The sequence below is a fragment of the Molothrus aeneus genome, chromosome 2 (genome assembly GCF_037042795.1).
Source record: "Molothrus aeneus isolate 106 chromosome 2, BPBGC_Maene_1.0, whole genome shotgun sequence".
Classification (NCBI taxonomy): Eukaryota; Metazoa; Chordata; class Aves; order Passeriformes; family Icteridae; genus Molothrus; species Molothrus aeneus.
The window spans coordinates 89,921,200-89,936,862 of record NC_089647.1 but is presented as its reverse complement, the minus strand read 5'-3'; the positions used below and the strand labels follow the sequence as shown (position 1 = coordinate 89,936,862).

The following is a 15,663-nucleotide window of genomic DNA, read 5'->3' as shown; positions in this document are numbered from 1 at the left end:
AGTAGATTAAACTACAGCAACGAAGGCTGAAAACTAAGAGCACAGTCAACATTCTTGTGGAGATAAGAAGCAACTTTCTACAGGTTTGTCATTGATTTTTATAGTACTTTTAAATGGTAGTGGATGGAGAAGCACATGAGGATGGGGAATATTCCATATTCCTCCTAAACAACAGGATTTTGTCTCCAGCCAAAGGTATATGCAAGCTTTTGCACTGCTAGTGAAATTTGACAGAAACCCAAAAGTACTGATGAAGAAATAGTTATTTCAAAATGTAATTGATTGTGAGGAAATTCTTTTATCTGTGATTAGTGTTATTTAAAAATTACCTAGAGTGGGTTTCCTGCCAAGAGAGTGCACAGTGCTTGCTCTCTCTTCTAGACATACTTGGTGCCAAATCTGGTGTTGACTCCTTTCATAGAAAAGCTTGTTAGAAATGTTAAGTCAAATTGCTGGAAAAATATTTGCAGTTAGAATTCAATTTCAAAGACCGGTTCATAGACTTCTGGTAAAAAACAACAACAACAACAACAACAAAAACACCTACCTCACCTCCCCCCAAAAGACAAAACCAAACCAAACCAAACAAAACAAAAAAACCTCAGCCAACCAACCAAAACTCACCAAACCAAAACCAACCAACCAAATAAGGCAAAAAATGAGAAATAAAAACTCTCTGAAGTTTTATACTGATGTCAGTGTTAGTCAACGACTGAAATACAGCAGATCTTTAAGCTTTAACTGCATTTTCAATTTTATAAATAGAGATTTTCAGTAATTACAGTATGAATCAGCAATGGAACACTAATTTCAATTTTTAGAAGTATCCTATTTCCAATTTGTAAGAACTTCTAAACACTGAACTGTGGCGGACAAAAATATATTCATACTCAGAAAAGAAATGTGGGTACTGTGAAGATTGTATTGCAAATTAAAACAAAATACAGCAGAAGCAATAAAATAATTTTATGTTACAGATTACTATTGCCAGACATTTTAAGAAATGCTTTTATTTACATTTGCAAAGATACTACCATCCAAAGTTGCACTATACAAAGCAAGATAAAATACTAAATGTTACTTAAATACAGGAAAAGATCAAACAAACTCTAAGAAAATTCTGAAATCAAACCAACAAAATGTCTTATTCAATACATCTAGTTATGTTAAATTAAAATCTGGTTTTAATAATTAAAACTACAGGTTTATCAAAAGATAATCTGCTAAGATACCTGTCTGCTACTTATCAACCATAAAATAAATTAAAGAATTTATAAAACTCTCTGAAGAGTCAAAAGTAAGTTAGATTCATACCTGTAAGGAAAGACTGGTATTTCTGATCTGCTTACTCTAAGGATTCAATTGCTTACATTGCATGAGTCATTTACAACAGCAGCATTATTTCACTTTAGAAAATATTGAAGAAAGCCATCTAGCATATTACAAAGTTTTTAATTTTCCTTTTTATGAAAGAGTAAAATGTAAGTGAGAATCCACACAACACCCATCAGTAAAAGAACCCTCTAAATTTCAAGTAACATAGGCAGCTGGTATAAATTATACAGAACAATAATTGGATTGAAAGCTCGTGCTAGTGACTTGTGCTTAGACTGGAGTCAAGAGAGTTACTTGTCAAGAATTCCAAATTCAGCAGAATTGAATTGAGGTTTATACAGAGGAAGGTGTGACCTGGATCTACAGTTCTACGCAGTTCTTGGAACATTCGATGAAGACCAAACATTTCAAACAGCTTCTTATTGCTTCTGCAAAAGATTTGGAATAAAATAACTGTCAATTTAAAATTGAGAGGTTTCATATAAACACTGAAGATGCTACAGAGAATATATTTTTAATGAAGCAAAATGTGCATTATTTTGAGTATTTCATATAATTCTTCTATGTATGTTTCTAAGCATAATGTTTTCAATGCATGGTGAGAAAAATTTGGCAAAAAATTAACAATTATCAGTTTTCTTGAGTAAGTGATATGTACACATAGTATAATGAAAGCTCAAGGAAAGGGCTTTTCACTCATCTGAAATAAGATTTCAGAGACAAATAAAAAAATTAGGATTTATGAGCCAATTTTACTTTGACTAGTAAATGTCAGTTATAATTTTAGATTATTTTATAGGAAATTTTTTTTTCCTAGAGCTCAATTTTATTCCTTACAAGAAATGAAAACCTCAGTTTTGTCAACAGCTTTAAGTCCAATGTAAAAATTCCTCAGTTTAGATATCCCCTTACAATAATGAAACAACCCCACTGAGCAATGTGCCAGTGAAGCCCAGCAGCACATTGCTATTGATATGATGACCTTTGTTACAATAAGGCAATAATCAGTAAGCAATGGGAACACAGTTTAAAAAGTTGAACATTCCCAAAAGGGCTCAATTGGCTCAAAATCTTAAATTTTTTTAAGGAAATGAAAACTGATGAAGCTTGAACGCAAGTCAAAGGTAAGACTAAAATTTCAAAGGTGCTTACTACTAAGTATCTGAGTAAAACTGGAAGACTAGGATTCTCTTCTAAGAATTCTAAGCATTTTTGTCACCTGCAGATGTAAGGAATAATTCCTCTTTAAGTCTACATTGTGAGGCTTTTTTCTAGTTTGTACTCTGCAAATTGAACTAGATTTATGCACTAAGTGAGGAGCTTATCTTAAGCCTCTATGGCAGAAACAGTTTAAATTTAACTGCTACAATTACAAGTCCAGCATTGTATATGGTGGAGGGAATAAACAGAAAAACAGAGATGAGTTTTTGAAAAAGAAAAAAGGTCACCAAGTTCATTAACCTAATAATAGCTAACAGAATAATGGTAATAAAGGATTACTTTATTCTGGAGAGTTTTTGCAGTATAACACAGAGCTTTTCCAAAACTGCAATATCTAGCTTAGAGCTTCGAAGCAATACAGAGCAAGTCTGGAAGAAGGATTCATTGCTGCAGGCTTCCAGGAAAGGCTGTAAGGAACCTGGAAAAGAAAATTATTTAAAAACTGTACCACAGAGTTCAGTGCAGAGGAAAGTATAACTGCTATTGATACCTTTAGAAGGCCTTAAATGCTTCATGCTGTGCAATAATTACAACAACCAAATATTTCAGTTTCTGTTGAACATGTGATGCAAAACTCAGGTAAAACTAAAAACTGAAAAAATGCAGGTTCCTTAGAGTTCTGACACTATTGATCCTTGAATTGAAGCAGTGTCTATTATCTTGAGAACAAAGGAAAACAGGAAACAGAATAATTTTAAACTCAAATAAAAAATCTTACATTGAAAATGTTTATGCAATGCTCATTTATCATGGTTCTTTCCTTCAGACCATGGGAGGGGATCATTAAGCTGAGCAAAAAGACTCAGAAAGAAATATTTTAAACTGCTGCAGATCACATGGGCAGGGATAGTACATGTAAGAGATTGTGTGAGACCTGAGAGTCTTTCATCATCAGCATACTGTCCCTGTACTCAGTTTCAAGAGAGTAAACACAGTAATTAAGAGGTAAAAGTGAGATCTGTACAAAAATTAAACACAAAAACCCTTCCCTTAAAATAGTAGATGAGTTTTTATGTCACACTGAAAAGCATTTCCCTCTACCCTGTTTCCCAAAATCTAGTAACTTAAAAATAAGGTTAAATCTGTTCTCTGGTTATTTAATTTTTGGTTCTCATATTACAGATTAATTTCTAGCAAAAACATAAAGAAAAGAAATAATGATTTGTTTTTCCTTAAAATTAACAGACTTTCATATATATACCACAAGGCATTTGCATTATAAGAATACACATGCGAAGAAAATATTTTAATTGCATAATGTTAAAATATTTAATGTGTTCCACTTAATAAGAAACTGCAATATGCAAATGACAGCATAAACCAACAAACAAGACATTAAGAAAAATTCATATTCTGAATACTGTAATTTATAATTAGGATACCAACATGTTTTTACCAGTACAAAGAGGGCTGGATGTACCTTTTGGTCAAAATTTTCCCCTTCCTCATTCAAGGACATACAATTTGTTAAATGTAACAAGTAGCCTTGGAGTGAATTCAAGGTTTTAATTTATTTCAGAAGGTTTACTGATAAAAAAGTCTGAAGAAATGCTATGGAAAACTGTTTGAAATAGGGCTTAAAAAAGAAACCAACTTGGCATTTAAAGTCAGCCCAAGAGCCTAGATAACTAATTTTTGCGCTGTGCATTTATGCTGAATATTCGGTAAGGACCCAGTTATTCCTATTCCAACAAACGACCAAGTGCCACCTCTGATACACAGGGAACTCTTGAGACTTGTGGGCCTTTGCTGGTTTATACCCTCAAATGAAGACACTGAGAAACAGCAAATGCCTCTATCACAGATCAGAGAAACTACAGCTATACGACATCTTTCCTTTCTTTTCAGCAGAGGTGATTTTGCTCCTTTGATTTAAAATGTTGAATTCAACAGATGGAATCCACAACATACATAATGGAGTGTGTGGATGGAAATCATACAGCTGCAGGATAATAACAGAATTTGGTAAAAAGAGGCCAACCTTGCAGCAATAAAAAGCAACAACAACTGACGTTCTGTAAAGTTTGGAAAAGGTAGGCAGATGTTTTGTGGTTTGCATAGCTGAAGTATCCTCTGTTCTTTACCCAAAGCAATGCAAAACAACAATTAGTCAAAGACATATGCATTATCAAGACAATAAATCGCTATAAATTAAGTTGATTTTCTGTTTACATCTATTTCTGTGTTTTTTGCATTCTTCCTACCATGTTTAATACACCTATGATTTTATGCACATTGTCCTCTCTGTTTTAGTACTACTTCCAGCTACAATTTGCTGTCTCTAAATTGTAACAGCAATAAATATAAAACCAGAATGAAAGTACAGTAGAAAAGAAAGCAGTAATCAGTGAAAAAAAGACAAATAAAGATACTATTTCTCATTTTATTTTAGCTTATGGTCTTTAAGGCATACCACTTTTAATATTTTTTTCAGTATTTCTGTACTTTCTCTGCAGAAGGTATTATTTTTCAGAAATTGTCATATAAAAAAACCTCAGGGCTATCTGACAATTACAGCAAACAGAAAATCCTTACATGAGCTCACCACATGAGCTCACCTACATTTAGTGATATGTGACTGACATACACTCGGTGCTCTTCATTGAGCCACTGCTCCCTGTGGCAGAACTCTGGGGTTATTAAGTACATACAGCAGAGCCTTAAACCTGGAAAAAAGATTAACTAAAATTTCACTTCTGGTATGATGCTGTAATGCCCTAGTGAGTCTAGCTTGTTAAAATCCATGAGAAGAGGTGACAAAACTATGAACAGAAACAGCAAATAAGCAAAGCCCAATGAACACAACCGCCATCTTAAGAGTGCTTCCTGGCCAACTATTTCTATCACTGAAGAGCGTTTGAAGTAAAATTTCTGTAAATAGCAGGAAGAGATAACCTTCTCTAAAGCAATGAAAATCTAGGACTACAAGTTATATAGTCTGTAACTTTATAGTAATTCTATGGAGCTACAAATTTATAGAGATTCTTCTAAAATTTGCAACAGTTCCCCCAAATGACTGCCTATTCCCAAGAAACAGAAATGGTCGGTCCTATCAACCTGCATGCACTGCACCACTGATGAAACGTGTTTTAACAACAAAAACTTGAAACAGTATCTCTTACTTACTAAAGATGCTTGTCAGAAAGAGAAGAAAAGAATAAATAATGTGTGAAAATGCTGACATTCAAGAAACAAACTGAGAAGAAAGGCTTTTCTTCTTTCTATTGCCTGTTAAGACAACAAATGGCTTTAAAAAACTCATTTAGCATGACTTCTGACTCATCTGACCTCTGATTCATGAGCTATCTGCAGGTAACAAAGACTGCTTGGATGAACAGGGCAATCCTACAATTTATTCCTATAAATACCCTTAAATAGCCATAAAATGCTTTTAATTCCTTTTCTGCAGGGTAAACAAACACCATATTTAGCTGACCTGAATATTTTTTGCTGCCCTGCTCTTACTGGTTCCTTAACATATTACATTAAAAAAAAAAAAAATACACACACACACACACACACACACACACATATATGCTGTAAGAATGTTCTGACTTTGAATTTTGCAAATTAATGTAAAAGACAACATTACTTTTAAGACAGAAGATTTTTCCTATAAAACAGAAAAGCTAACATGATAATAATATCTAAATGTTTGGAAAGTTAATCACGTGAAAACCAACTGAAAAAATACATGTTTAAGTGGACTTTCTGTACACTGTTTATATATTCAATTCAGATAAGCCTTTGAAGATTATATTCTAAGTATTCAGAAAATGAACAAAAAAAATGTCTAATTTAAATGCATCTCTAGCTGATTAACTAAAAATAATAAGCTTCATATTTTTAAATATTTTGGTGGCTTAGATTCTGCACAGATTTTGCTTTTAACTATTTTAGAAAAATATAATTGGAATTTATCCTGACAGGACTTTGTCACAATTTAAAATAATCTGCAAAAGCCTCCAGTGGTATCCTTAAAACATTAGAGCATGCTGTAGTTGCATTAACTTGGCCTGATTGGTAGACTGCAACGAACAATAAGCAATTTATCATTGTTGACAGGATTCATATGAAATTTACCCTCAAAGTAATCAGTCACACAGCATAAAATCTCACCAGCTATAGTTACCCAGAAAATTCTGTTTTCATACCTAAAGCTATGTGACTTCAGGAAATAAAATGACAACTCTAAGTTCGTGTTTTAACAAATCACCAATTACAGTTTTGCCTCATTTTCTAATTGAGAGAGGATCTGATGGGAGAAGAGAGAATGCGTCTCAGCAATGCAAGTGAATGATGCAGCAGGGTCCCCCCACCAAGGGTATCACCACCCTTTACTGGCTGTGAGGTGGAAACAAAGCAAAGGATGAGGAAAAGACTACCTAATGCCTTCACTGCCTCAGTCTTTAATAACAAGACCAGTTGTTTTCCAGGTACCCAGCCTCCTGAGCTGTAAGACAGGGACAGGGAGTAGGAGGAGGCTCCCATAATCCAAGTGGAAATGGTCAGTGACCTGATGCACCATTCAGACACACAGACAAGCCTATGGGACCAGATGGGATCCACCAAAGGGTATTGAGGAAGCCAGTGGGAAATGCTCACCAAGCCACATTCCATCATTCACCAGCAGTTCTGGTTAATGGGGAAAGGCCTGGGTACCTGGAGCCTGGCAAATGTGACACTCATCTACCAGAAGGACAATTCAGAGGCCTGTCAGCCCAACTTTGGTGCCAGGAAAGGTCATGGAGCAGCTTATTCTGCGTGTCCCCACATGGCATGTGCAGGGATCAGGCCTAACCAGCACAAACACAGGTTTATGAAAGGCAGGTCCTGCTTGACCAACCTCATCTCCATCCACAGCCAAGCAACCTGCTTGGTGGATGAGCAAAAGACTGTGGATAAGGTTTACCTGGATTTCAGTAAAACCCTGTTTCTCACAGCATTCTCCTGAAAAAGCTGTCTGCTCAATATGTGGAAGAGTGCACTATTTGGTGGGTAAAAACACAAGTAAAAAACCCCCAGACTGGTAAAAAACAAGTCAGGAAGCAACACTTTGCAAAGAGAGAACAGTCAATGCAATGTATTTATTGGATTTGGACCAAAAAATGGAAAACTGAATATATGTGCCTTTCAGGAACTAAAGCTGAGAAATAAAAAAGAAAATAAAATGTACAATAGGTTTTTCTGTAAGTATGTGTATAGGAACTCCAGTTGTTGAGGAAGAATAGTCAGGTATTTTTGTCTGGTAAATAAATGCTACAGCAGTTACAACTAATCTAAGTGTCAATACCATTTGAGAAAGCAACACGTGATATATTGCAGAAAATGGGGGTTAGTAGAATGGCTGGAAGGTGTGCTGTGTAAGGAATTCACTAAATATGAACTTCAGTTTTAAACACTGATTTTTGCAATTGTGCTTATCTGGTATACTAGTTAATGACTATGGCAAAAAAGTAGGAATAGTCTATTGAAATTCCATGCTGGAACTGCCTACTTAGAATGCAGCAGGTATAAAATACATGGAAATCAGAATTATCTTACTTGCTAGAATAGCAGAAGCATAAAGTTGATATACTAAAAATCAACATACATTTTTCCTGGAAAATCACTGATGATCAGTGGATCAAAGGATGGATTTGATCATCAGAGGATGAAAGCTTTTGCTGTGCTGATTGAACTCAGTTTGTATTTGAGCAATCAAACGGCCTTACCATTAAAGACTGATTCTGATAAGGCCTGACAGAGAGAAAAAAACATTTTACAAATAACCTAGGTAGCATTTTAAATTGAAGATGTACACTACTATGGGTTTCTTTGTTCAAGAAGCCAGAAAAGGCTCAATGAAATACCAGAATCACAGAAGGAATCACAACTCTCTCAGCACACACCTGAAGGAGCTTTGTTCCAAACACAAATGCTAAGAAAACCTTAGCATAAAAACATCACCTGTAGTTCTGTAACATTAGATTGCAAGTGAGAAGGTATATAAAGTCTGAGCTCTGACAATGCACAGACATGACTCAAATTATACAATTTTAAATTTCCATTTCCAAGGAAAGCCTTTCATTATGGAATTATATCAATTATGACATTGTTCCAAAAAAAAAGCTGGCTAAAAAGTACAATAGTTCTAACAGTCAAATACAAAACAAAATATGTATAAAATATTTTTCCTACTTAAATAATTTTATGGAAAAATATAAAACTGTAAAGTTTTTATTAAAAATACACAAGTTTAGTAAATAAGAGCAAACAATATCTTACTTGAATAAACTTGAGTGTTCTAAAGTTTTCATAACTTAAATTGACTGGAAAGGGGATGTGTATATCCAAATACTAATATAACCAACTCTCTTTAACAAAAAGGTAATTTTTAAAAGTTAACATTCACATCTACCTTCAAATTGATACACTGCTTAAGAACCACGTTATTACCCAAAATGAATAGTGAAACCTTACTTCTGAAATGGCTACTTGGCTCTACATAACTTTATATTTAATGGCTCCTTTTATTTCTTGTTTTGGAGTAGATGAGACAGGGGTCCAAAATTCAAAGTAGCTAAGCATTACAAGACTGTTGCTAGAAGAGGGAGAAAATAATGACACAGATGTTATTTGTTATTCGAGAAGGGCACTTCATACTAAATGAATTTCATCAAAATCGAAGTATTCAAACTAAATTTTAACAGCATTAACAAAAATGTGTGCAAAGTTTTGGTGTACTTGTTTGCTTTCAGCACATATAGGTGGGTCCTAGCATTATCTAGTCTGCATTTAAAGAGTTAGACATCCTTATCTGTGGTTAAAATATTAAACTAAAACATCTATTAATCCAACACAATTGTCCACTGTTTTCAGAAGAATGAAAAAAAATTACAAAGGTAAGATAGGATAATAGAGGAAGGATTTCCTTTCAAATGGTTTGTATTTCAGTGCTCATGCCATATAAGCTGTAAATCATTTCTATCATTATAGCTTCAAAACACAAGTCCTCAGGACAATTTCACATCTGCTTTTCACACAGGTGAGGGGAATCCTACCTTAGTACAATATTCACCAACTAGACATTTTTATCCTTCCAGTACTGCAGAATAAACTCACTTGAAAAGCTGCAATCCTGCAAAGTTACCAGGAAGATAATATGCTAGAAAATGTTGAATTTTAATCTGTTTAGGCATATGAGCATTTTTTACTCCATGCCACACTGCATGTAGTCTGTAAAGTTTCAAAATGCTAAGACTCAAAAGGAAACATAAAGGGATAGGTTTGAGTTTTCTTGGCAAATTCTGACCATTGACTTTTTAGAAGTACCCACAGAACAGTGCATGTTGTAGAATTCCTAGGATCATTTTTGGAAGCATTCCAGCAAAAAGGGAAAAAGAAGAGTCCTCAATGTAAGAAGACTTCAGTTTACATTTAAATAAGCATAGCTTCTTACTATGGAGAAAATCCTTTTATCTTCACTGGCTTCACTAACTTCCCTATGAGACTACATCTGGACACAGACTTGGTTATCCATGACCATAATATTTTCTTCCAAAAAAAATTAAAACTGTAAGTAAGGTTCAGTGAATATGTAAATACAGCTCATTTTTGCAGTTATTAAAATTATTCAGTTATGTCAATATGGTTAAGAAATCACACTTAAGCCCTACCAGAATGTGCCATAACTTACAGTAAACTTCAGAGCATCATTTTGAGATTTTTTTTTGAAGGTGCTCTCAGTTTGATTTGTGAATAAGTACACACTAATATAAAATATACTCTCTGCAAAACAGAAACAAGCCTGAAGACAAAGTACATTTAAGTTTTATTTAAAGCAAATGCCAGTGTTTTGTAATGCCCAGTGAGCAGGTAAGCTTGGATTTCATTGAATGAACTTAAGGTTGAAAAAGGGGAATGTACTAATCTACCTGACACAGTCAGATATCACTGCAGGAGGAATTTAAGACATATGATGTCTTTGTATAAAAGTGCAAAATGTGAAACTGAGGCAGGGAGCTCTCTGTCAACAGTTTCCAAATCAGGCATGAACCAGACTGCAGTTAACAATGGTATTTTTGATAGGTGAATATAAACTCACTACATCATTTGAAACCCTTTAAACTGATTTACAGGTTTAAAATAAACACAGTAAGCTGTGTGAGAAGACAGGAAGAATATTATTGAACAAGATTGCATATGACAAGTATTCAGCTACAAAGTGATTTAATACCAATGATTTGATGTTCTTCAACACCCACAGAACAAATTTTCTTGATGAGGTCATGCTATTTATTACTATATTGTTTCCAGAAAATGTTTCAAGTCTGGTATCTAGGAATTCTCTTGAACAGTGTGCTGCAACTACTGTTCTAGAAACAAGGTCTGCTGAGGAAAGAAATTTGTATTCTTAGGGAGAGAGCTTTGGGGTATGAAGATGCCCTGGAAGCCACTGTTTCATACTATAACAATCTGGATAATTAGAAGTAACAATTACTTTAATTATCAAACATTAATTTTCATAGTAATTTTAATGGGAAATGGTAAGAGCTTTGTTAAGCAATAAATACATTAAATGCCATTTGACTAAACTGAAACGTCGGCGTGTAGAAGTTAATGTTTTGCTCTCAAAATTTCAAAGGCAGTCAGAGCACTCTGCATTTGTGGAAATCAATCACAAGCCATTCAGCATTTAACAAGATATTAAACCTACTTTCTATGACAATTCTATCAGAGAAGATTTTGATTTTAGATCTGTCTTTACACGGGTCATAGCTTAGAGATGGGACTAAAAACTGAACACCATGGCCTGGTAGCCTGCTTTCCTTAGCTAAAGTAAGGAAACCTTCAAAAGCTCTGGTACTGAAATCTTTCTTCCCTATTAAATGAGCAGGAATAGATATCTTATCCTTTTCCTTAATGAAAAGCAAGGAAGATGCCTTTATAGGTCACTCATTAGATTCATAGACCAAAAGAAGGATCAAGCTGAATGTTATGGCAATCATCTGAAGCCTCAGATTCAAGGAAAAGAGCACCATGACTAAAATAACACTGCAGGACTTGATCCCTTGACTCTGCTTTCATCAGTCAATCTTTGTAGCAAGGGAAAGGTTGGCATCCTCCAGAAAACAAACATGGATTGAAATACTGGCAATGGGTATGGAGCACAAAAAAGAAATTGAAAAGGATGTAACTGAACTGACAGTCCTCCTGTCTGACCATGGAACAAGAAAGGAACCAATGAGATCGCTACAGCAAAAATATAGCTAAACCAATTTATACACCATTATGTACAGTTTGAAACAAAAACATTAGCAGAATCTAATAAGAGAAAAGAGATAAAATATCTTTGTAGAGTTGATTTTCTACTATCATGTTCACAACAAGCTGTTAACTCCCACATTTAGAATTTAGAAGCAAATTGTTACTTCCCCTAAAGGGGGCTGACTAAACTAACCAGACTACAACTTAAGCCACTGAGCTCATCTGAAAAAAAAAATTCTCCTGCATATAAACAACATGAAATATAAATTCTTTAGAATTATATTGTTTATCATAAGAATTACCTACATTTTCATTTCAGTTACTTATTAACTTTCTAGCACAGGTTAAAATAAGCAATTTGCTAACAAAATTCAAGTGGTTAGGTAAGGACCCACACAGCTGCAAAACTTTATTCCTCAAATCTACAAACAGTAAAAGTAAAGAACAGAATCCACAGAAGTACCGGAATATGGGAAAAACTCCAATACTATGAGAGCACAAAAGTAAACTGAAACTGAAGTTCTTTTGACAGAAAGTAAACTGTCTGAATTACTGCATAACATCTTTAGCAGCTCCTCTCACTCTTATGCCCTGAGGAGCATACTAACCTCAACTTTTTCTCCCCTGACATTTAAAAGTCAGCCTTTGGTCCAACTATGAATGAGTTTGTATATGACAGGAACAATGATCAGTAGAACATTTTACCTCTTCCTTAGGCCTTAAGATTTGTGTAAAAGAGGTGAGGCAAACAAGATCAGCATATATATATATATATATATATATATTTATACCACACATATATGTATATTCTGTATATCACACACATTGTTACAATTCCAAATATGTTAATGATTGGGTGTACTGATCTGGTTGAGACAAGAGCTAATTTTCTTCACAGCAGCCCTTAAAGTGCTGTGCTTTGTATGGGAAGCTAGAAAGGTGCTGGTAACACACCAGTCCTTGGCTACTGCTGAGCTGTGCCAGCACAGTGTCAACACTGTCTCTGTAAATTCCCCCTCACCAGCAGGCTGGGGTTGGGCACGATCCTGGGAGGGGACACAGGCAGAGCAGCTGAGCCAAAGTGACTCCCATACCATATGGCATTAGCTCAGCAATACAAGCCAAGGGAAGAGAGGAGGAGGAAGACATGAGAGGGGAATGGGGCATTCCTTATTTATGACATGTCTTCTGGAGCAAACTCTATGCATGCTGAAGCCCCACTTCCCAGGAAGTGGTCAGACACTATCTACTGATGGGATCTTTTGGTTTCCTTTGGTTCCATGTGTGGACTTTGCTTCTGCTTTAATAAACTGCCTTTATCTTGACCCAAAATTTATTTCTTCAATCTTATTTTTTTTTCCCTGTTTTGCTGAGGAGGGGAGTGTCAGAGTGGTTTGGTGGGCACCTGATGTTCAGCCAGGGCCATCCCATTATATTAGGACAAAATAATGGGATTCGTTTTTTTAGAATTATACAATGGCATGGAAACTCACAGATGTCAGGAAAATAACAGTGCAGCCAAACTTGATGCAACTAAGTTTCAAGAAGCACATAGAAATTAGCTTCCTAGGGGTACCAAAAGTCTTAAACATTTCTTCACAGAATTCCACAAGGGGCTCAGCTGGAGAGGTACACTCCAGGTGTTATCTACCCTTGTACAGAGGAGATGCAGAAAGAGAAAAAAGTACTGAGGTATGTCACCTTTCAGACCTCTATCATTTTCCATTGAAATGTTGGTGTCGGGACTCTCACAGATTGTTGATGCTAAACTCCTGAAGAGAGATGGACTGCATGAAAGGCTGTCTGCCAGTAACATCCACAGCAGAGAGACTATTAATTTTAATTTGCCATTAAAGTCTTGGGCAGAGAGAGAAAAAAGATGATACTAACGCCTCAGCTGTTGCATTTGACATCGTATTTTCAGTAAGTGAAGCACCATCAGTGTTGTGTGAACTTGCAAGGGAAACCTGAATTCTGAACCCACTGTACCAGACATACTATGAAGCCAAATAATGATACTGATACAAAATATAAGAACATGCAAACCAATCCCAAATCTGCTTAAGCAGTACTGCACTCTCATTCTAGCTTCCATCAAGAGAAATATCTGTCTTAGACTAATAGGTACCTTCAGAGAGACCTCAACAAGTTAGAGAGCTGAACCATATGAAGTTTAACATTGTAAAGTGCCAGATTCTGCACTTAAGATGGGGCAACCCTGGATGTACGGGCAGAGTGGGGAATGAGAGGCTGGAGAGCAGCACTGAAGAAAGAGACCTGGGGGTCCTGGTCAGCAGAAAACTGAACATGAGCCAGCAGTGCCCTGGCAGCCAGGAGGGCCAACCCTGTCCTGGGGGGCATCAGGCACAGCATGGCCAGCCAGGCAAGAGAGGGGATTGTCCTGCTCTGCTCTGAGCTGGGGAGGCGACACCTTGAGTGCTGGGGGCAGTTCGGGGAATAAAATATAGAGAAGTCATTAAAGTATGAGTGTGTCCAAAGCAAGGCCATGAGGATGGCAAAGAGAGGAAGCCTTATGAGGATCTGCTGAGGTCACTTGGTCTGTTCAGCCTGGAGGAGACTGAGTGGAGACCTCCTTGCAGTCATCAATATCCTCATGAGGGAAGAGAAGGGGCAGACATCAATCTCTTCACTCTCATGACCAGTGTGAGAAATTGAGGAAATGACATGAAGCTGAGTCAGGGGAGGTTTAGGTTGGATATCCATGGAAAGGGTGGTTGAACACTGGAAGAGGCTCCTCAGGGAAGTGATCACAGCACGAAGCCTGTCTGAATTCAAGAGGCATTTGAACAACATTCCAGAGCACAGGGTGTGACTCTTGGGGTGTCCTGCACAAGGCCAAGCATTGGACTTGATGATCCTGATGGGTCCCTTCCAACTCAGCACATTCTATGATTCTGTGATTCTTCATATGCAGCTTAAATAATTATCCTCAGTATATGAGGGAAACCCAGGCTCCATTTCTGGAACATGAGAAAAATAATTTCTCACAGGAGAGAGAACCTACCTAAGGACCTCAGCTAAGTCTGGACTGCACAGAAACATTAACATTCATTGCTTATTATAAAAAAAAAGTACAGGCAGTTACAGGAAGTAGTACTGCAACACAGTGGTTATTTCATATCTGATTCACATTTTTCAGCCTGGACAACTAAGATTCAAATCTGTAAAAACACTCCATAAAAAAAAAAAAAAAACTTAAAAAACAAAGTGCCAGAAAAATTTCAATGCTAGAAAACAATGCTAGAAAAATTTCCACTGGCCTTTTTTCCAATTTAATTTCTAATAGCTTCATCTCTAAAGGTATTATTTTTGAGCAAGAGTATTGTAACACTCCTATAGAGCCAGAAAATTACTGCAACAAATTGAGAGAATGCCTAGGACGGTATATATTACATTAAAAAATAGAAGTCTAGACTTTGCCTCCTGTTGACTGGATGCTGTCTTTTTGGATAATATGACTCCATATTTTAATATATGGCCATTACCTATGTCTTCATATTTAGGGCTGCACATGAATACAGCTTTAAAACTGAGCATGAATTCCTGTTTTACTCTAACACAGAAAGTTCTCTTCTGAATAAGTCACTGCCGCCTTCCAAAGTTTGTCTTTAATGACTTTTTAATTAGAAACTTACAAAGGAATGAAAACCCCATTTCCCATCAGCAACACTATTTTTCATTGTTAAAAATTTCTTGCAAAACACTATGTATTGGAAAAGAGCAGACCATGCCTAATTTGTGTATTGGCAATTTATCCTACCAAAGAGGCTCTACATAATATAATCTTTATATCCAGTTGCCAAGAAATAATTTTCAATCAAATGTCAATTTAATTAA

At 35.8% G+C, this 15,663-nt stretch overlaps 1 protein-coding gene across 1 annotated transcript in view; it reads right to left on the bottom strand.

The window, feature by feature from the left end:
- Positions 1–1,338: 1,338 nt before the first annotated feature.
- CCDC138 (coiled-coil domain containing 138) overlaps positions 1,339–15,663 on the bottom strand; it is a 30,953-nt gene continuing 16,628 nt past the window's right edge. The window contains exons 14-15 of the mRNA XM_066571606.1: positions 2,836–2,974; positions 1,339–1,763 (exon numbers count right to left, since the gene is read on the bottom strand). Coding sequence (XP_066427703.1) covers positions 1,592–1,763; positions 2,836–2,974 — 311 coding nt within the window. The 3' untranslated portion in view covers positions 1,339–1,591. The remainder of the gene's footprint in view (positions 1,764–2,835; positions 2,975–15,663) is intronic.